The 24,426-nt window shown below is 38.5% G+C and overlaps 1 protein-coding gene across 1 annotated transcript in view; it reads right to left on the bottom strand.

The window, feature by feature from the left end:
• Positions 1-24,426, bottom strand: part of LOC103023441 (MAM domain-containing glycosylphosphatidylinositol anchor protein 1) — a 229,565-nt gene that overhangs the window by 21,526 nt on the left and 183,613 nt on the right. The window contains exons 13-16 of the mRNA XM_022685148.2: positions 23,668-23,691; positions 21,301-21,453; positions 18,391-18,552; positions 18-148 (exon numbers count right to left, since the gene is read on the bottom strand). Of these exons, the coding sequence (XP_022540869.1) occupies positions 18-148; positions 18,391-18,552; positions 21,301-21,453; positions 23,668-23,691 (470 nt within the window). The remainder of the gene's footprint in view (positions 1-17; positions 149-18,390; positions 18,553-21,300; positions 21,454-23,667; positions 23,692-24,426) is intronic.

The following is a 24,426-nucleotide window of genomic DNA, read 5'->3' on the forward strand; positions in this document are numbered from 1 at the left end:
ACAGCGCACGCACTTACCTGGAAGGGTCCGCTGGGCATCACCATGAGGCTGGCCTTCTGCCAGCTGGGTCCCTGGGATCCAGAGCGAGACCACACCACCGAATCCACCGTCGCGATGCTTTTAACTCGCAGGAGAACGTTCAGCGTTCCTGTAGAACAGAGAACAGCAGCAGACATCAGCAGAGCTGCATTTGAGTTTTATTTTAACTTTAAAGTGATATTCAGATCCATTTAAAACATGAATCACAAATCAGTTACAGTATACAGTATAGAAAAAAAATCATTCAAAGACCCCAGACCCCATAGCTCTGAAAAAAATGAAGCGACCACTTAATAATTGTTCTTCCTTGATTTTACCAAATAGACAACCTCTGGAATATAATCAAGGGGAAAAGAGATGAATGATCACAAGCCATCAAACCACCAAACTGAACTGCTTGATTTTTTGCACCAGGAGTAAAGCAGCATAAAGTTATTCAAAAGCAGTGTGTAAGACTGGTGGAGGAGGAGAACATGATGCCATGATGCAATTAAAAACCAGGGTTATTCCACCAAATATTGATTATTTCTGAACTCTTAAAACTGAATTGTAAACTTTTACGAGTATAAACTTGTTTTCTTTGCATTATTTCTCTAAATGACAACTGATTGCAGCAGAAACAGATTGAAAACTATCACCAATCAAACATTCTTTTTGGGAATACCTTCTAATCTCATGAGTTCAATTGGAATTCTTACTCTGAGTTTAAGAGAAACTGATATACAGGGGTTTATATATAATGAAACTGAAACACCTGGCATCATTTTAGTGGGATTTTAGGTTTCATGGCTAAATTGGAGCAGCCTGGTGTCCAATCTTCATTAATTGCACATTGCACCAGTAAGAGCAGAGTGTGAAGGTTCAGTTAGCAGGGTAAGAGCACAGTTCTGCTCTAAATATTGCAATGCACACAACATTATGGGAGACATACCAGAGTTCAAAAGAGGACAAATTGTTGGTGCACGTCTTGCTGGAGCATCTGTGACCAAGACAGCAAGTCTTTGTGATGCATCAAGAGCCACGGTATCCAGGGTAATGCTAGCATACCACCAAGAAGGACCAACCACATCCAACAGGATTAACTGTGGATGCTGTAAGAGGAAGCTGTCTGAAAGGAATGTTCGGGTGCTAACCCGGATTGTATCCAAAAAACATGAAACCAAGACTGATCAAATCACGCAGAATTCAATAATAAATTATTGTGCTCTAAAACCAAGTGTTTCAGTTTCATTGTCCAACCCCTGTATATATATATATATATATATATATATATATATATATATATATATATATATATATATATTATCTAGAGTGAAATAAAGAGAGAGACAGAGAGAGAGAGGGAGAACTTTATTCACAGTCTCAGGGAGCTGAAGCTTCACGCTGAGTGAAATGAGCAGAATGGCAGAGATTCAATCCAGTGTGGCATTTGCAAAGCAAACAGATGGCAGAATGACAAAACCGTATATTTACAAACAGAGCACAAGAGGCTGTCTCCAACCTACAATCACTCACTGCAACAAGCGGGCGAGCGAGAAACACACACACACACACACACACACACACACATGCTTACAGAGCATTACTCAAACCACACACCCACACCAGTAATATAGCCTGAGAGACAGGCGGATGGACTGGTGCTGGATGCTGGATGGTGCTGATGCTGACAGGTGTACCGGGCTGCTTCCTGAAGTGAGCTGCCATTGGCTGATGGGAGTCTAATATTACAAATAGTGCACAGAGACATAACACCACTAGTGCTGAGGATGCTGGGAAACACAGGTTTATTACAGTCATTATAAGGTATTATGCATGTCATATAATGCATTATGAATGCATTTATAATGCATTATGAATACAGGGTTCATAGGAAGTAAATTGGTGCTGTGTTTCTTTATTTCTTCTGTATGAAGCACAGCTCAAACTCTCAAACTCACACTGTGTAAATCAAAGAGCCTCTAAACAAAAGCACAGAGCGTGATCTATCTCTCGCTGCCATCCTGCCATATGCTCTCGCTGCAGAAACTTCAACTCCAACACGATGATCCTGTGATAAAGCTTACACAGCCTCGGCCAACACTCGTTCATCACCCTAATGAGCGAAAGACAAAAAGCAGGGAGGGACGGCAGGTCGTCGCTTTTTCAGCTTCACAGAGCTGCAGCTCTGAGCCTGACCATTCTGACAGGCGAGTCAGTCTGAATCTATTATTGCTGATTATTAATGATGAGATTACTATATGCCTATATGCTGTATTTGCATCCAATTTTGGACATATTACACATTTTAAAGCAATTAAAAAATATAATAACTAAAAATAATAAATACTGTAGAGGTGCATCTCAATTGAATATTGAATATCATTGAAAAGTTACATTTATTTCAGTAATTCAGTTGAAAAATGTGAAACTCATATGTTATATAGATGTATTACATACAGAGTGATATATTTATTTATCTTATTGTTGATGATTATGGCTCACAGCCAAAGAAATCCCAAAAAACAGAGTCTCGGAAAATTAGGATATTATACTTTGGTATAATTGGTACTTTTGGCAGTGTGCCAAGTCCTGCTGGAAAATGAGAATTCAATGTGCACCTCAACTCTCCTGTTTCCACCAGAACTGTCCGTCACCACAATCAATTATTGTGCTCTAAAACCAGGTGTTTCAGTTTCATTCTCGAACTCCTGTACAGTCATTGAACATTTATACTGGCTGTATATACTGTCATTGTATTTTACATTATATTAGTTTAGGCTTATCTGATTTTTTAACTGGCTTATACACTTTGCATTCTGCATAATTTATTTCTGCTTTATCATAAATAATTCTGAGTTTATTAAGAGGTGGGTTGAGCTGCAGTCTGCAGGTGTGTACATATCTGAGCGGCTGTTTGCTCTGGAAACACATCGGCCCACATCCCTCACCTCTACTCAAACACAGCAGATTCTGATAGAGTGAAACCAGAGAACCGGCTCTCTTAGATCAACTCTCCTTCTCTCTCTCTCTCTCTCTCTCTCTCTCTCTCTCTCTCTCTCTCTCTCTCTCTCTTTCTCTCTCTCTCTCTTTCTCTCTCTCTCTCTCTCTCTCTCCATAATTTAATTCAGTTCACAACAGATTTGCACTGCTGCTCACCATACAGCACACCCCAGCATCTTCAGTTACAGCCGTGCCCAATCATTTGAAACCTTTAGATTTCTTCTATCTATCTATCTATCTATCTATCTATCTATCTATCTATCTATCTATCTATCTATCTATCTATCTATCTATCTATCTATCTATTACTGATTTTATGTCAGTAATTCAGTTCAAAATATGAAACTCATATATTATATAGATGTATTAAACACAGAGTGATCTATTTTAAGCCTTTATTTCTTTTATTGTTGATGATTGATTTTGGCTTACAGCCAATAAAAAAATTAAATAAATCACTGTCCAGCTTGTACTTTTGGCAGTGTGGGCAGTGTGCCAAGTCCTGCTGGAAAATGAAATCCGCATCTCCATAAAAGTTGTAAGAAAAGGGAAACAAAAGTTGCAAAACAGAAATACATACATATATATATATATATATATATATATATACAGCATATTGGACACTGAGCATTTTTAACATCCAATTTGATTGTATAATGAAAAATAACAATCGTATTCTGATTTTAACTATTTGGTGCCGATTGATTTTACATTCATTTAAGATCGATATTTGGCCTTGTTTTATTTTTTATTTTTATTTTATTTATTTTTTGGTGCTATCCACTGCGACACACACACACAACTATTATTTCAACACAACAAGAGAAAGTGCATCTCTGTCTTAAAGTGTCCAGACTACTGTTCTTTTCTAAATGGCCACTGTCTCTCTTTCACTCTCTTTCACTGTATTCCTGCTTTTTTTCTAAGATATTCCGTATTGTCTGAGGTAAAGTGTGCACTCCGACGGTCTGGTACTGGCTGTTTTCTCTTCGGTTCTCTGAACTGTCCTCAGATAAACCTGCTCGTTAGTCCCGTTCTCTTTCTCTCTTTTCTCTCTTTTCTACTTCAGACGTGTCCTTCAGCCTTTCTCTTCAATTTATCAGAACTCTCAGAACTCTGGTTTTGACCCACAGTTCATTGGGTTCATTAGAAGTTCACCAGCTACAAAACTGAAGACTCGCTTGTGTGAAAACGCTCATTACTTAGATAAATTGTATTATATTATATTATATTATATTATATTATATCAGACTACAGTACGTTTCAGGAACATTTGTCCATGTTGATTTCTGGTTCTACAGGCAAACAAAACAATCCACATCATCATTCATTGCCTGTCTTACTTTTAAATTTCTAATTATGTTAAAAATCTTGCATTAAATCTCACGGTACCACTTTAAAATAAGACTACCTTTATAAAGGGTTTATAAATGGTTTACAATTAGTTTATTAATGTGGTAACACTTTCTATGAATACCATCTTTATTAGACGCTATAACCACATTCATAACATATTATAATGCATTCATAAGGTATTATGCATATGGCTATACATGTTTATAAAAATGCATAACTAATTATAATGCCTTATGAATGCATTATAATGTGTTATGAGTATGTTTATAGAGTCTTATATAGATGGCATTCAAAGAAAGTGTTACCATTAATGTTACTAATTAGGTTGTAAATGCCTTAAAAATCATTAATAATCAGTTATAACACATATACATAGAAAGGGCAACAATATAGACGGCTGTGTAATATAGTTCACTATTTGGCAAACAACAGGTCATTGTTGCTCTTTCTACATTCCTACAGTGTTATAACTGATTATTAATGATTTTAAGGCATTTACAACCTAATTAGTAACCATTAATAAACTAATTGTAAATCATTTATAAACCCTTTATACAGGTAGTCTTATTTTAAGGTGGTACCAATCTCACAAATAATTCTTACTGTATTTCTCTTCTATGTCTATGTCTCTCTTTCTTTCTGGTAAAGTAGAGTACCATGACCTATATGACTACTCTAAAGTTGAGTTACGTTGATGCTGCCACCACCATGCTTTTAATAACATCATTTTTGTTCTTTGTAAAATCTGTTCTCGCTTTGACACCTAGGATTTTTATTTTTTGTATTCTTGTAAAACAAAAAAAAAAGCTAATAAAAAATACTAAGGTTTTAGAACACCCCTATTTTTCCCTTTATTATGAAAATAAAGCAATTTTAATATTGCATCTACATTATATTGTATATAATCATTCCATTCCATCTATCAACTTCTTGGTGGACTATTTTTTATTATTTTCCATTGGTCAGTTTCACAAAAAAATATACACAAAACTCCACCAGTTAGACATAGTAAAAGACAGAAGATGACCTGCTTAACTGCGCTTTATTATCACAAAGATATTATTAATAGAAGCATCAGGACACGTTGAATTTGACACGCCGTTGAAGTTGCTGGACCCCAGAGGGTTTTAACATGGTGTATTATTCTCTGTGTGGTGCTAAATGCATGCGTGACAAGCTCTGAAACTGTGCTAATGTACAGGAACACACACCATCCATAAAATATACATTATAATCCTGAGTAGACATGATGATGGAGCCATGAACCAGGCCTGGATTACTGCGTACTCCAGTCTAGCACTGTAACAACCGCTAGTGAAAGTAGAAAGTGAAAGAATCTCATTATAAAAACATGCATATAAATTCATGCATCATTGTCTCTCCATCAGATTAAATATAATATACACCATATGAACAAAAGCGCCCTCTAGAGGCCAGGAGTATTTCCGGTGTGGTAAATGTATTTTGCATTTCTGAAATGCTGTGTTCTTTATGTAGTTGCATTGACATCTTTTTGTTTGCTTGGTAAATGTTGCTGTGATGTGCCATTCTGGGCCACCGTAGTTTATCACTTCCCCTCTCAGATTAACTCAGTCCTTAATCATGTTAATCTGAGCTAAAGCTAAAGGCTAAAGCTGCTGTTTCCATGTGGGTCAGCCAGACGTCTTCCTGTAGCAGTTTTTTTTAGAGTCTGAGTTTGAAGGTGTAGGAAACAGTACTCACCGCTCTCTGGCTTCTGTATCTGTAATTTCTCTAAAGAAAAGAAAATGTGTAAATGCAGACTAAGACTTTGGAAATTGACCTGTTTTAAATGTCACACATGTGGCCGTAAGATATTTTGCACATATCGCTAAACTTTAAGTGTCCCTTGTATCACTACTAGGAGTGACTGACTGTTGTATGCAATGACTTTTTTTTCTCAGATCATTGTATAAGTAGTTAGGACAGTGTGACACAATCTAAAGCAAAGGAACTTGTATTCAACGCTAAAGATTATACAGTTCCAGTTCAGGCATCTCTGCATTCACAGCACCTCTGCATACAGTAGAAAGCATGCAATGTGATAAAAAAATCGTAATCCTTTTTCAAAGCCTCGTTACTCTGGATGTGAGTCACGTTCAAAGCCGCGATAAGATGCAATCAAGAGGACATATCATACATATTCAGTAACATCTAAACCACATCTCTGTGCCGTATTCTAATAAATATATTAATGGAAATATTGAGACAGTTGTCACATCTGTGGATCTTCCACAGGGTTAATTTTACATTTTCCACACTTGCGAACTTTTTAGTTTTTGAGGTAGACCCGTGTTTATTGATAAGTCTGCTGTGTGCTGGTGTTCTGCAGCTCTGCACGTACGAATATGTTTCTAAACCACTGATTAGGAACGAGATTGTCACTGATTACATATTGCTTTTCCACAGCGCCAGGTCTTTATTGCTGAAAATGAAAGCAGACAGAGCACACGGAGCGGCGTGATACATTCCTCAAAACTCAGACAGGCACGGCTTCTGACTGCAGTCAATTCTTTACAGAGAGCATCTATTAAACGTTGAAGTCCTACACAGTGAAAATACAGTGCACTGAATTTATTCAGACTACAAGAAACACGACAGGCTGAGTAAATCTCTACACTAAAGATCCTTATAATGAAATGAGCCGTTGTTTAAACGCTAGTGAAAGCAGAAAGTGAAAGAATCTTATTATATAAACATTTATGCATCGTTGTCTCCCCATCAGATTAAATGTACAGTAATATACACCATATGGAGAAAAGCGCCCTCTAGGGGCCCGGAGGATTTCCGGTGTGGTAAATGTATTTTGCGTTTCTAAAATGCTGCATTTTCTTAATGTAGTTGTGTTGTCATCTTTTTGTTTGCTTTGTAAATGTCGCTGTGATGTGCCATTCTGGGCCACCATAGTTTATCACTTCCCCTCTCAGATTAAGTCTAATTCTAATTCTCTTCTCTGCTACTAAATCCTTATCCTTATCCTATCCTTATAATAAAATGAGCCATTGCTTAAACCATATTACTTAACTTTTTTAAGGCAATTTTTTCAAGTAAACTTAACTTATTTGGCCGTACAGTGATGTTTGGAGATCTGATTGTATCTCAGGTTCTTATATTAGCTAATTTTCCTGATTCAACACAGTAAGAACTAAGCACTTTACCTCAAGAACTGACCATTTACTCGCTACCTAACGTAACTGCTATACCAATCCTTGACAAGCGCCATTGTAGTGCCGCAACCAACGCTACCTCCACATCATATCATCGAGCGAAAGTTCTCCTCCAGCTCCGGGACCTCACCTTGATACTGTGTTTACCCAGAAACACATCGCAGTTCAGACAGAAGCTTCAGAAAGCTTTTACTCCCACTCTGCCCATGACATCATTAAAGTATGATAGACATACATCATCTTCAGCTCAGGAACATCATTTATATCCGTGCTGGTGCCGTGACCTGGGTCAGCCTCTCCTCTGATGCCATTCAGCCTTGCAGCCCTGGGAATTAAAGCGCCTCTCCATCCTGACTACAATACCCTGCACAGCGCTGTCAGTGTGTGCATCAAGCATTCCACCGCCATACACCGCATCCCATAATTAAACCATGATAGACATATATAATCCCTGCTCTTATACCTAATTTATAGCCGCACTGACGCCCTTACACGGCCGAGCATTCCCTCTGATGGCACTCAGCCTCGTGGCCTGCTGCAGAGAGGACAGATGGGAGTTTGACTACGGTACTTTATCCAGCGCTGGCGTAGAGAGCAGGCCTATGGAAGAGCAACGGCTGCAGCTGTTTGAAGAATGAGGGGATATACAGGAACAGCAGGCATTAAAGACCATCAACCTGAGATATGCCCACACTTTATTAGCTACCACTCATATTGTGCAACACTGGCGATTTTATCAGGTATCCGCAGTTGTAAGCAGGAACTAGTTTGACTTTTTTGCTTGTAAAATTAACAAAGGGTCAAAAACGTACATGCAACACTTTTCAATCTGGTAAAATCTGACTCTGGTTCGTTTTCGCTATCATTGGGATTCGTTTGGGCAGGTGTGAATACAGTAATCACACCACAATTCAGACCAAAACAACCACACAGAGATCCCTGAAAGTGCACAAATGAACTCTAATCAAACCATACCAGACTAGACAAGACCAAACCAAACCAAAACCAACTAAACCCAACTCAGACCAAACCAACCCAAACCATTCCAGGCTAGACAAGAGCAAACCAAATCAAACCCAAACCAAAACCAACTAAACCCAACCCAAACTAAACCAATTTAAACCAAACCAACCCAAACCTAACCAAACTAGACTTAATAAAACCAACCAAACCTAACTTAACCCAAACCCATCACATCCTATCCCAACCCAACCTGACATGACCAGACCAAAAAAGACCACACCAGATTAAACCTAAACCAAAGCAAACCCAATCTAACTCAACCACTAAGAAAACGTTACTCAAACTCAAACCAGAGCAAATTAAACACAGAAGCTAAAATAACATTTGATTAATAACTGAATGGGGATGATAGTGCCACACTTCTTAATTACCTCTTAATCAACTTCCTACTAGTGATCATAGCTACCTAAACCTCCTAAATTATGGATTTTGAGACATTGCTTTTTAAGATTTAAGATTTAACTGTATTCAATGACAAGCCATTGTTTCCTTACTTCCGTCCTTATTTTAACCTTTACATTACACTTTAAGTAGTTTTGAAACCGGTACTTTTACTCTTTTACTTAAAGAGTAAAAAGCTTGAGTTGACACTTTTTCAACTTCTACAGTTCTACAAGTATTTTATTAAACACTAGTATCTATATTTCTACCTACAGAGTATTGAATGAATAAATGTATTCATTAGAAGGGGTGCCGACAAACATTTGGACATGTAGCGTATAGCTTTTATTCATTTTTCTTTTCTGCTCTCTCGCAGAATACTTTCTTCTTCTCTTTTATTCTCCCTCACAGTCAAATGTCCACTCTCTGCCCCCGCCTCCCAAAGTGTGATTAATAAAGAGGAAAGGAGATAAACAGAGCGATGGTTCAATGCCAGCGCGGCAGCGGCGCCTGTCAAAACATTACTTTATGTAGCCTAGCTTTGCTTTTTAGCACCGGCGCGGCTAGTGTCAGGCCCCGCGCTCGCACTGCTAATGGAGGGTTTGTTTAATTCCGGTATGAAGTGTCTGTTACAGAGCCGGAGTCTCACACCGCTAAATCAGAGCCACTGTTATACCCGGCGTTTGGGTGGCAGAGGCAGAGGCAGGGCTATTTTTCACGTGGTTAATTTGGGACATTGTTAATGCCTGGCTCGCGTGGATGGCACCGGGCTTAACTCTAGCACCGCTAATGGCCACGTCCAAGTCTCCGCAGGACGCCTGGAGTAATGAGGGCTCAGGCAGCTGTGCCTCCCTCTCAACCTAGCATCTGCGCCCACCGCGCTGCCCACATGCCAACACTAAACCTAATCATTAGCAGATTATGCACAGAGCGCTAGCGATCTGCCAACACTGGGGCCAAGCAGGGATGACTGAGCTTCTTAGGGTTAGCGGAGATGCTAATAAGAACATTAGGGGTGTAAAAGTACACAAACGTCACTGTATGGTTTGCACAGTTCACAAATAAACATACAATAATTAGAATAAAAGCTAATAATAAGTGCCATTTCTGAAAGTTAAGCAGCTAAACGGAGGTGTATATAATGCTAAGTGGTTGCTATGGTAGTTGTTAAGACATAGAATAGGTAGTTCATGTAGTGCATGTGTTGCCACAGTTGGTCAATGCTTGGATACGCATTGTGGCTACTATGGTGTTGCTCAAAAGTTGCTAGATGGCTGCATTCATGTTGCTAAGTTCTTCTTAGATGGTTGCTATGGTTTCTAGCAGTGTCTACTAGGAGATCCCTCAGATGTTGCAATGATCAAACTGTTGATAGCTAACCTGATGCTAGGTTGTTTCTATGGAAACAGGTAGGTTGGCTTCTAAGATATGAGTCAATATGAGGTTTCCATGGTTTTCCAGGTGTTTGCTAAGTCCTTACACTCGTCTTTCGGGTGGTTTCTAGGTTTCTAGGTGTTGCAGTTCCTCTGTGTAATTACCGTATTTACTCTAATAGCACATACTGTATATTCTAAATGCTACTGCATGCACCAAACCATGAACCTGCAAACCCTGTTTAAACCAATCCAGGTTATTATAAATTTAGAGTGCATAGTATAACCTCTGATTATAAACTGTATGATCATTTTCTACGTACTTTACTATCATCCTTTCATCCTGTACTTCAATGCTCAGGACCCCATAGATCACCATACACCAGACACAGCAGTGCTGCTGGAGTTTTTAAACACCTTTTTTAACATTTAGACACTAAAAACGATCTTCGTTTCGACTCCTTACGAAGGCACATCATCTAAAACACCTTACAATAGTAAAGAATAGGTGAAATAGTGTAGAATATGCTGGTTATGTTTGTTGGAAGGGCTCATTTGACGTAGGGATGATACAGGGTTACAGGAATGATTTGTGACGCTGGTTTTATGATGGGTTTGGAGGGCATCATGACAGACCTGACAGATAGATGATCCATGGCTGTACTCTGGTTAGAGCCTCCAGGAAGCTAAATCAGTGAGTGCTTTCTAATTAGGTTAATGCTCACATCATATCATTTATGAGAAACTGGGGATTATCTCATGTCAGCTTTTCGTTTGTTTTGTTTTAAGCTATTTTTGCATTTTCTGTATTGAATTAGAGTTATAAAGGTGGGGATTAATGGATTAATGTAATTATTATCATGGTTCCTCATGATTTTAGATGGCAGACTGTTTTACCTTCTATAAAACGAGCTGTAAAATAACCTCAGCTTTTCTCAAGTTTGGAGGCGCTTGAGGAGGCATTAAGTTTGGTTGTTAATAGTATAGAAACCTTGGCTTGGGCAAATATGTGGCTACTCAGAGGTGTGTCACTTCTGCAGCTTTTTGTACAGTAAGTCATTGTTTAGTGTAGCCTATAGCCTACATATGTGTTATAAACATTGAAATAATTATTTTATTTATTATTATAAGAGGTTTATAAGGTTTTTAATTCAATTTTTTGAGGTGAAGTGCATAAATCCAGTAGCTACTCCCATCTCAGTCATGTATGCTAAGAATCAGTAAATTCTAGGTAATTTAGTCCAAATAGAACTTTAGTCTGTTAGTTATCTAAGGCATTTATAGTATTAGCAGCATGTCCAGACTCTTCTTAAATATGAGTTTTTTTTTATTTTATTTTTTTAGCTTTTCTCAAGTATGGAGGCACTTGAGGAGGAATTTAGTTCAGTTGTGATTGGCATTGAATTAATACAATTTTAGTATTATTGTAAGAGGTTCATTAGGGTTTCCCATCCCATTTTTTTAGAGGTGAAGTGCATAAATCGTGTAGCTTCTCCCATCTCAGTCATGTATGCTAATATTATTTTTGTTTTCAGCCATAAAGTTTACATTACTCAACCTATCAATTAAATCCTAAGTAATTTAGTCCAAATAGAACTTTATTCTGTTAGTAAACTTTGGCCTTTATAGTATCAGCACCATGTCCAGAACCTGTCCTTCTAAAATATGACATACTTTCATTTAATTTTTTAATTCAAATGAGAATTCTGTCTGAATACACTGGCCCTATTTCCATCTGTTCATCTAATATAAAATAACGGAGGGTGACAGTACAAAGAGATCAGAATTGAGTCTTTTATAAGTGGGAAAACTGATCAGGTCAGTGTTAATTAAAGATGATAATGCCTCGGACTGCTTTGGATGGAGGACTTTATATTTTTATCTCATCTTATATTAATACAGTGTGAATTATCCACGTGAGTATATAATATTAGTGTAGAATAGCCTATAGCCTACATATGTGTTATTAACTAATTTGAAATAACGGAAATGTTATTATTATCCCTTTTTGTTTTTTTGTTTTTTTAGAGGTGAAGTGCATAAATCGAGTAGTCACTCCCATCTCGGTCATTTATGTTTTGCTTTCTTATGTCATGTGAATGGGTTGTAAAATGTATACTATTCCACCGATCAGGTAAATCCTACGTAATTTAGTGCAAATAGATATAAATATAGATTCATTCTGTTAGTTAACTTTGGCCTTTATAGTATTAGCACCCTGTCCAGACTCTTTTTAGATAGAGTAGATCTTATTTTTCCATTTTTCTGACCCAATTTCCATCTGCCTCTCCAATCTATAGAGGAGCTGAGGGTGATAGTACAAATAGATCAGGATTTTCTTTTAGATCAGGAGTCTCAGAAAACTGATCAGATCCGTGTTAATTAAAGATTATAATGCCTCGGACTGGATGGAAGAAGTGATATCATAACCTCAGAGGAGAAAATAATACAAAAAAAAACCATTAAAGATCCAGTGGAGGAACATGAAGCGATGAATGTCAATCAAATGCTTGAAAAAACATCAGAAAAAAAACAATTTGTTAGATCTGCAGATGTATCACTTCTGAAAACCAGAGAAGCAGCGAGACAGCTCGATCGATCACGCCGAATATGAAAGCGCTATCTGGCATCAACATTTTCATTCCACAGCGGAATGTGTGTGTGTGTGTGTGTGTGTACCTGAGTGAATGCGTGGCATGTGTGTGTGTATATGTGTATATGTATGTGTGTGTGTTGGAGAACCCCGGGGTGATGTTGATGGTGATTAATGCTCTTTGCCTTTCAATTATAATTTTCATTAAGGATCTGCTGTCTGCTCTCAATCTCTTAAATAGCAGTGGAATTAATAAAACATATCCTTTGAAATAAGCAGCGCCGGCCCCGAGCAGGAAGTGTGAGGGTTTTTTCAAAAGGCTGAGAGAATACGAGCTGCGCCCGCTAACCCCGCTAGCCCCGCTAGCCCCGCTAGCCTTGGCCCGCGGCCCGGCCGGCTGGTGACTGGCACACGGCGGATAATTAGATCGCAGCATCTCTGAATAAAGAAACACTGAGAGGAAGGGGTGAACCATAAATAGAGGAAGAAGAGGTGGAAGACAGAGGGAAGTTTTCACTGCAGCAGAGATGCATGGTGTAGGAAGGCTACTGAAATTTAAAATAAATTTTCGTTAACGATTACGACCCCTGTTTTTAGCAATCTATAGCGCATGTGGTCAATTGCAGAAAGAGCGTTCCACAAAACTAATTCTCTTAACTAATCATGGGTGTGGTTAAATTTTAGGCATAATGTGAAACAATAAACCAGTGTGTAAATCAGTGTGTCACTTCCTTCCGTTCGTATATTTTGACACTTTTTTGATTTTGTGCGTTCCTGCTGGTTCACGCTGTGAAGATACACCAGCAGCTCATTTACGAGAACAGCAATGTTATTTTATTCTTCATTGTGTTTATTGTTGAGTTTAATGTCAGGTTTGTGCTCTGTGGGTCTGGGAGCTCCTATAGGAATGGACTCTGACGATTGACTGTTGACTGTTGTCAAGGTTTTAATAAGTCAGTGGCGCACCTGTGCTTTCCACCGCCAAAATACGTACAAACACACCTCACTTCCAGACCACCACGCCACACCATCAGCGTAGATTTATTCCTGATTACACCGACGTTAATTTAACAGCACAGAAGCAAGGCGTGACAATAGACTGTGGTCGGGGTGTAAGATAGCAAAGAACATTGCGACACGTCAATTAGGATTCTATGTATTTTTTTCTCGAATAATATGTTTATTTATTTATATTTTCAACTATTTGCTCAATCTAATGGCTAATTTATTTTTTTTCTGTAACACTTCCTATGAACCCTGTACCCTGTATTATTATTATTAATATTATTATTATTACTAGTAACTTATAAAGCTTTGAACAGAAGCTCGCCATCACTTTATCTCTAATCTACAGCGCATGCAGATGCTGCCTGAGTCAGAATCCTGCGTATAACAGTCCAGCCATCAGTCATAAATCAGCGTGGTGCTGACGTGGATGGAGGATGTGCTGGGTGGATGGAGAGGTCTGATGGAGCGCTGTGTGATGAAGAGTTAACACAATGACTGATAGCTTCCCGGGTTGCCGTAAATCAGACCGCAACCTTATATGACCCTGCCATCAGATGGGATATGGGATGTGCACAGACAGTAGCTATATAGACACACACACACAAACTTTTACACACAACCCACAAGCCTCTCTTAACTGTCCAAAAACTCTAAACCCCCCACATAAACTGCACAGCTGTTAAACTGTGAGATCTAACAGTGGTAAAGTGAAGTTCTGCCGGCAGTTTAACCGCATGGTCTCAGAAACTCCCTCTGTAGCCTAATTAGAGTCAGTTACAGAACGATACTCTGAAACTCTAAAGACTTACTGTCTGATAAAGGTGAGGATCTGTTACAACAAGCTTATATCCAGAGTTTCTGCATTAAACTAAATGAAGCTTCAGAAATACAATATAATAATGGGCCCAATTTTAGCGATCTACAGCTTGATTTAGGGTGCATCATTGAGTCTCGTATCTTCTGCTATCGTAACGACGGGAAAAGTATGCTTTGCGCAACTCGAAACAGCAAAAAAGGCATGTACTGATTCTCTTAATTAATCATGGGTGTGGTTAATTGAGGACGTATAACAAAAATAAACCAATCAGAGTGTCTCTTGCTCTCAGAGAGTCTCTTGATCTTTTCGTGTAAGAGCCAGGTGAGCTCTGACTTTGGCAGATCAGCACCTTGGTCTTGAACAGCACCAGGTTTGATTATAGGGGTCTTTCCTGTGGCTGGTGTGATGATCTTGGGAGCCATTGCATACAACAGTCGGTCACCCCTAGTAGTGATACGAGGGACACTAACAGCTCAGCAATATAGTAAGTGCAGGAAATTGTGCGCCCACATGTGTTGCCGTTCAAGGCAGGACTTCCAACTGGCTTTTGTAGATTTGCCAGGTTGCAACATTTACTTGGCCTGTCTGTTATTATACTATATTATCACCAATCAAGGATCTACAGGCCCAGCTGCAACATCTGCAGGATGCCGTAGAGAATCTCCATGCATCTTATATTTTCAGGCTAAAGGCACCTAACAGGGCACCAAAGACTCCTCTCAGCTGTACAGTTTTCCCCAATAAGCTTCTCATTTTACTGCAATATTATAATAACCTACATACTGTATATCATCACTGCATTGCATTAGTCAGCCGTTCTCAGCCGCTCTCAGCATGTGGATGATGTGACTATTTGCCTAAACCGAACCAACACTTGCAGCTTTTATCACCACTATTGCAAACACTTACACACCGACTGTGGGCTGAGCCTGTGACATTTCCCAGAATGCACACTGTCACACTGGCTGGAGTAATATTTCACACACAGCGCAGTCCTAAAGGGATGTGTCTCAAATTAAGCCTGGAGCTCGCCCACATCTACACCGGCTCTGAAGCCAGGGCTCCGGGAGCTGCCCTCGCTTAATACTAGAAGCACTGCACACACACACACACACACACATGCATACGCACATATATCATTGCATCGTCACTGTCCAACGAAAAACATATATCTCCAAATAAGCAACTTTACATTAGAGACACAAAATCTCTGTAACTTCAATGTAAGTCCATGTAAAAAGAGTTTATTTCAGATGATTTTGGATCATTTATTTTGGTCTATTTATCAAGAAACATATATATATATATATATATATATATATATATATATATATATATATATATATATATATATATATTCAAATTGTTTAGCATACTAAAAATCAACCAAACAAAAATGGAGATACTTGTTTTTCATTGGACATTGGACATTGGACATATGGTAGGGGAGTTATGTGTCAAATCATACCCATATAAGCCACATATATAAGTTGTAAGAGTATTTTCTTGTTATAATTGCATATATTTCCATGTATGTTAAATAATTTGCACTTTAGCATTTTAGCATTTAGGCTTCAATTTATATTACGTAACATAAAGCCTATGATTTTTCTATTGTTCTATAGTTTGTTTTCTATATCTGATAGAAGTGCATTCTTATGAACGACATCAGTGTATTGTGCGACCATCCCAGCAATATATATATATATATATAATATATAATATATATTAAAAAATGCCTACGAAGGTGACTAAACTGCTGTGTGAAACCAAAACGACCTAGACTAAACGTACAGAATACACTTAAACAAACACGTCAAGCTCCAAAAGGTCTGGTTCAAATCCCGTTCATGCAGCTTGCCATCAGCTGCCGGAGCCCGAGAGAGCACAGTTGTTGTTCTTGCTCTCTCTCTGGGTGGGTACAGGACATTAGATGGCCCTCTTTTGCTCTTTCCCCCCTTTCATCACTCCTAGGGTGATGTGGATCAGCACAAGGCTGCGTCTGTGAGCTGATGTATCAGAACCACCAGAGTCGCTGTAGGCGCTTTCCTCCGAGCGTTAGCGCTGTGATGCTACTCAGCAAAAGACGTTCAAAAAGAGGCGGAGTCTGACTTCACATGTATCGGAGGAGGCGTGTGCTAGTCTTCACCCTCCTCACTAGTGATAGGGGGAGTCCTAATGATGGTTTTATTTTAAGGCCATATCGCCCACTACTAACACCACACACACACACACCCACACACTGAGTGCGATGCTACTCACTGAGAGTGAACACAGGCGGCTGATTAGTTGACAGACATGAAAGGAGGCGGAGACAGTAACTGCGACAAACACTCATCCCACTTTTCCAGCCAAGCCCCCCTGACTGTGCCAGCGTGTGCCCGCATGTTTATGAGTGTATGTGCAAGTGTGTGTGTATGTGTGTGTGTGTGTGTTGGTCTCCTGCGGGCGGCGAGAGCGACATTAGTGTGGCAGATGTGTGACAGATGCCCTCCTCCAGCATGGCCTCCTCTCTGGGAAGGTGCCAAATAGCAAAAGACAATAACACACACACACACACACACACACACCTACACACACACAGAAACACACACAGAAACACGCACACACACACACACACACACACACACACCTACACACACACACAAACACACACACACAGACACACACACACACACACACACAGAAACACACACACACAGACACAGACACACACACACACACACACACACACACACACACACACACACCTCGCTGCTTTAGAACACTGGGACCAGACAGATGTCACTTCAAGTTACAGCTCCAGGATTTTTACACTCAAAATAACTTATTCATCTCATCCCTCGCTCACTCTTTTGTTTTTTTTTCCTTCTCTCTCTCATTCTCTCTTTCTCTCTCTTTGTCTTTTCCCCTTTTATTCTCATTATCTCTCTCTTTCTCTTCATCTATCAGTCTCTCTCTCTCTACAGCTCTCTCTTGTTCTCTAACTCACTCTGCTTCTCCCTCTCTCTCACTCTTACTCTATCTCTCTTTCTTACTCTCTTACTCTTTCTTTCTCATTGGATCTCTCACTCCAACTCTCCCTCTTTCCATCTCTCTATCATGCTCTGACACTCTCTCTCCCACTCTTTCTTTCTATTTGTTCCTCTTTATTTCTTGTTCTCTCTTACTCTCTCTAGCTCTGTCCCTCACTCTTATTCTTCCTCTCTGGGTTTATCTCTCTCTCTCTTTCTCTCTTTTTAACTCTCTCTCTCTCTCTCCCATTCTTTCTTTATTGTTCTCTCTCTCTATCTCTAGCTTTGTCCCTCAATCTTTCTTTCTTTCTTTCTTTTTTTCTTTCTAGAATTTCCCCTCGGGGATCAATAAAGTATCTATCTATCTATCTATCTATCTATCTATCTATCTATCTATCTATCTATCTATCTATCTATCTATCTATCTATCTATCTTTCTTTCTCTCCCTCCCTTTCTCCATCATGATCTGTTGCTCTCTTCCACTCTTTCTTTATTGTTTTCTGTCACTCTCTCTAGCTCCGCCCCTCTCTCTTATTCTCCCTCTTTCTTTCTCCTTTTCACTCTCTCTCTCTCTCTCTCTCTCTCTCTCTCTCTCTCTCTCTCCGGCGTGTGACTGACCGATGTGTTTGCCGTTCATATGGTAGAAGAAGGAGATGCAGTGTGGCACTCGGCCGGATCCGGCGGGGCCCCGGGCGGCGGTGACGTTGTACAGGGGGGACAGGAGCCGGGCCTTGTCTCCTCTCTGCCGGGGTCGTGAAGTCTCTATGTACATGTAATAACCTGTAATACACACACATCAAAGCAGCGTGATTACACAGAGCATCAAACGGCATGCTGAAGGAGCGAGCGGGGCTATTTTATATCTATATAAACTGACTGCAGCATCGCTTCTGTTGTCAGATTTCAGGCGGCGGTATAAATGTATTCGGCTGCTCTGCATAATTCATATCAGCCTGGCGTTGTGTTTTTTATTAAAGCAGTACTCCAGCTCTGCTCGACCTGATCTCCGTCTGAGGCTTCCTCTGTACTGCACGGCTGCTCGGTGCAGAAAACCGTTCCAGTGCATTCCCTTTAGTTACTCAAATACAGAAATTTCATTATTGTCCCAATCAGAACAGTAATTCTTTAAACTCAAAATGCACTGTTCCACCTTATCAAACAGGCCACAGGTTTCAAGCAATATGAGAAACAAAAAGGATCTCTCTGCTGCTGAAAATGGTCAAATAGTGCAGTGCCTTGAACAAGGTAGAAAAACAGAAGCTTGATTGTCATACTATGAAGAAATTTATGGCTGATTCAGAGCTGATAAAGCTCTTTATTTTATGCAGATAAAAGTTAAGGAGGTTTCTACCAGAAAAATCAATCAGATTAAGAGAGCAGCTGTTAAAGTGCCTTTACAAAGCAGCAAACAGGTATTTGAAGCAGCTGATGCCTTTTCTTTACAACCTATAACATGTTTTGAAACTCTGTTGTGCATAAAATTGAATAATGGAACAATTTATTTAAACAAACCTACTGTTTTCATTGGGAGGTTTATTCAATAAAATTGGAATTATACTTATATACATATACATGACTTGCACTGACCATTTAGGAAAACTGGAAAATATCACTGGCTGCAGCTCAGCCAATCAGCTCTCCCTCCTGCCCTGCCCCTAAACCCATACATCACCCAGTGCCCCTCCCAAACTACTCCTCCAATTATTATTTTTTTTAGCCTTTTTCAAATTTGAGCTGAAGGGTGGAGTCAGATAAAATCAGGGGGCTGCCTACTTCTGAATCCCTCTGTTTTACACTTTAATCATAAAATACAAGGTTTAAACTCAATTATTTCACTGTCTTCCTGTTTTAACCTATTATAATAAGCATTTTTGCTGTGTTTACACTAAATACCAGCACTAATCGTCTGACAAGTCTTCAGAAACGGCTTAATTTACTAGATTTTTCCTTTTTTGTTGCAAATAAATCACCTGGAAAATATCAGCAGGTAGGCAATGACATCATACTCACATTTAAATGGGAGCTGTTGCTAAGTGACATTAGTTTCCACGACTACAGAGCCAACATAGATTTATTTCTGCTCTCCATAACTCAATATCATCCAGAAATCTAAGCTTAATTTCACTGTAGTGAACCAATCTCAGAATAGCAGCTAAACCAGCAAGATGCTGGTATAAGAGGTGTTAATCTGAATAAAGCTAAACAACATCTATTGATAACTCTATGCCAATCAGCCATTACATTAAAACCACTAACAGAATCAATTATAATGGATTAATACTAAGCTATAAGAGCCTAAACCCAGTTCTGAATATTGATGCAAAATGCTAAATCAAATCAGGTACATTAATTAAGCAGTTTATTCATGTTTTAATGTAGGAAATATCACTGTAATGTTGTTGCTACACCGCTTTGGGATTTTGGGTTTATGTGAGGATGAATAGGAATGTAAAAGGAAGCAGAATTGTTATATTTTCCTGGAACTGATCATGTTTTACTCAAAACTTTACCAAGCGCCTGTTTTTTTTTTTTTTTTTTTTTACTTATTTTTGAATGTATAGACTTTAAATATATTCACACCTAAGATATATTTTCAAAAATGGTTAGACTAGAGTGTTTATGAGTTTAAAAACATAAGAATATTGATGATTTGAGTTCATTACATGGATTATTAATTGTTACTTTGATAAAATACATGGAGAAACAGCATCAGGCGGAGTTATTTATTTTTCTTGATAATCAATAATCACACCTCTAGGATACATGTAGATACTAAAAACCTAAAGACACTCAGAGCAGCCTATACCTTTCAGTATTTTAATCAGGACACACAAAGAAAACTACAATATATACAAAAATGTAAACTTTTTAGTGCAAAATAACTACTTAGTAAAAATGTGCGAGTAAAATAATAAAAACTATATAAAGTAGTGCGCACACCATACCTAGCTTTAGTTTGAGTAAAGCAGGTAGTTTCACACTGTTTTTTCTGTGGACATTTTTGAGTCTTTATTTACTGATATTATTTGGTTTGAAACATCATATAAATATGTTTGAAGCTCTAAAGGTAAATAATTTTGGTTGGGGAAGGAGATTTTTCACTTTTTTAGGTGTTTTTCTCTCAATGGGTTTCTTGTAGATTTAGCTTTACTGCACTGGGATGTGATCTCTATTTTTAGAAAGAGTAAGCCCCGCCCTTTCTAACCATATATGGATTATGTTTATGTGTGAAGGGGTTCCTGAGTAATTAAGCTGAGAACACAAGGTGAGATTTTGGACTGAAAATCCTAAAATCCTAAAAACTCCACACAAATATTACCTTTACGTATTATTATGCTTGGACAAGCACTATAATCTATACATGTATATTTCTTTACATTTTTTACAGGTTTCCCTGAGAAAAGTGAACCATCTTCTCTCCCTAACGATGGATCCTCCCGGTGGGGTTTAAACACAATCACAATTTTACGTAAAACAGATTTAATTTATTAGAATTTTTGATTGGCAGATCAAATGGTAGATAGGTACCTTCTTTAGTCCCGCTCCGGTCTGTATCAGGACCGGTGTTGACGGAGCGCTTGGGGTTCTGACTCAGATGGTTCTGCCTGGTCCAGTCAAACACGTCACTGCGGTCCTGAGAGAAGCCGCAGATCCGCACGTCCTCGAACCCGCAAACATGATCTGAGAAAACCACCGAGAAAGAGGAGAGCATGAGCATGAAGAATATGAGAAAACCACGAGAAATATGAGCACGAGTGAGAATAATGCCTGCAGTCTAAAAAGTAATTCTGTGTTTTAGTCAGGAGAATAATATTATTAGGTTGAGTGAATTTACTAATCAAATGAGTTCAGAGAAATTCAACCTGAAAACTTAAAAATGCTTATTGAGCCAATTAAAAAAAAGTGATTTGAACCAACTTTTAGTCACTACATGTGTCAATGCTCTTTCTACTGTGTTGGTTCATACCGCTTTCCCATAAGGCTCCTGGCACCATATATTTGCATATTGGGTGTGGCCTCTACCTTACTTACCGTCTTTGTATTTATATCTGTTGCCCAAAGCTAAGCTACCTTATCCTGGGCGTGCAGTAATATAATATATGTGTTGATTAGTTGCCAGGTCTCAGTGTTATAGGCTGTAAGAGCAAGTTACCTTTATTATTCTGTGTTCCTATTGATCACAATATGTTGGCTTGGAGCTACAGAGTTCACTCTTCATGGAGTTTACTCCTATACTGTTCTTATATATATATACTAAACAAACTAAATTATTTAAGTCCACAGAACTTAAAAAAAAAAAAACTGTTGAGTTAATTAAGTTTTTGTTGTGTGAACAAAAAAAGTTGAATAAACTTAACTGAGTCAAGTTATCATCTAGCTTTGACTCAGTTAAGTTGTGAATACTTAACATTTTAAGTTAATTCAACTTAATTCAGTCAAGTTACCGTTTAGCTTTGACTCAGTTAAGTTAAATAAACTTAAAATGTTTTTGTATGTATTTAAAATGTATTTAAATACATTTTAAGTTGTATGTATTTACAACTTAACTGAGTCAAAGCTAGATGATAACTTGACTGAGTTAAGTTGAGCCAATGAATATTTTTTACAGTGTGGAGCGCTTCAGGAAGAGCAAAAAGTGAAAAAAAAAAAGAGAAGAGAAAAGACAAAAGAGAAAAGACCGGAGCGACTAACAGCGTAGGGAAGAGATGTGACATCCATTCCTTCTTTTATGCATCTCACTTACACACGGCATTAAACTTGATTAGCACGTGTAAAAGCCCCGCGTCTCGTTTGTGTCGGTGATATCCGAGAGACGCCATATTTTCAATCGCCCATTTTCAAGGCCCTTAAATACTGTTCGCCCATTTGAACGTTTAGAAAAGAGCGGAGTCGTTTTTTAAGCCGGGCGTGAGAAAATGACTCACGATCCTGCGGCTAATTACAGCGGCCGTCACATTCAGGCCCTCTGCAGCAGCTGCTTACAGCCTATTTTATACTTTATCCAAACAGGAAACAGGATTATTCCTACGCTGGAGCTTCAGAATGATCTGCGGCGACAATTCACCTCCCACAGTGCACTGCAGCCCACCTCCTCAATTACCTCCACTGTCCTGAGATCTGTTTTAATCTATGCTTTTTTAATTGTGGGCACTTTGGCAGAGCTTGGTGAGCTGGCTGCCAGTACGGCCGTGCTGAATTTAATTGAACCGAACTGGAAAACTGAGAAAAAGAGAGAGAAAGAGAGAACATAAACTGCTTGAATTTTTGCACCAGTAGTAAAGCAGCATAAAGTTATCCAAAAGCAGTGTGTAAGACTGGTGGAGGAGAACATGATGCCAAGATGCATGAAAAAAAAAACTGTGATTAAAAACCAAACCAGGGTTATTCCACCAAATATTGATTATTTCTGAACTCTTAAAACTTTATGAATATGAACTTCTTGTTTTCTTTGCATTATTTGAGGTCTGAAAGCTCTGCAATTTGTTACCTTTGTTATTTAATTGTTGTCATTTTCTGCAAATAAATTCTCTAAATGAGAATATTTTTATTTGGGATTTGGGAGAAATGTTCATTTAACTCAAACTTAAAGCTATAAATAGCAAAATCAGAGAAACTGATTCAGTGGTCTCTTAATTTTATATATTTATATATATATATATATATATATATATATATATATATAGATGTGTTTGTGTTTTTAAATGGAGAGAGAGAGACAGAGAGAGAGAGAGAGAGAGAGAGATAGAGAGACAGAGAGAGAGAGAGAGAGAGAGAGAGAGAGATAGATAGATAGAGAGAGAGAGAGAGAGAGATAGATAGATAGAGAGAGAGAGAGAGAGAGAGAGAGTAGGCAGTAAGAGGAACAGTAATAAAGAAGATGATTCCTATTCTTACCTGAAGGTCTTGGATATGTGTAGGCTGTGAAAAGAACACACAAAAAAAGAAGTATGAGAGAACATCCATAACACATTCTATATGAATATATACTAATACAGATACTGTGCTTTTAAAAAATCCATTCAGACTGTTACCAAAGACTAAATTCTTTTCTATTTCTTTTAAACTAATGAATATGACGGTGTAGCCCTGGTTCAAATACTCACAAAATATTATAATGCATTTAAAATGCATTTTGCTGCATATTCCAATAAGTTTCAGAATACATAAAGAGACAAGGCAAAAAAAAATCACGCCAAATTCACCAAATTCTCATCACCGCAGAACAGAATGTACCACCCACTGCCTCTTAAAAAAATGAGTCCTTTTACATATTTCATCACAAAGTAATTGAAATTTCCATTTATTGCTGATTAAAAAGCAGGGTTTGCAGAGCAGAGCTGATTATCTGAACAGTATCCTGTAGCCACTCTATACACCTTACCTGTGACTTTAACCCCGCCTTCATCACCTGAGCTCCAAAATGATCATCTAAATATCCCATGAGTTTCTAAAAACAGGCGATAGCCTGCTGGCCAACTCCAGAGCTAAACCTGCCAAAGTAGTGCTGAAAAAGCTTTAAATAATACTGGTTTTAGGCTGGTTTAGGCGTGAGCACATTTTCTCCATCACTTTACCATAACGCATTTATTAAAGGAGTCGAATAACCAAAAAAAAAACAAGCAAAACATATAGTAAAATAAACAGAACACGATT

Source organism: Astyanax mexicanus, chromosome 7 (genome assembly GCF_023375975.1).
Source record: "Astyanax mexicanus isolate ESR-SI-001 chromosome 7, AstMex3_surface, whole genome shotgun sequence".
Classification (NCBI taxonomy): Eukaryota; Metazoa; Chordata; class Actinopteri; order Characiformes; family Acestrorhamphidae; genus Astyanax; species Astyanax mexicanus.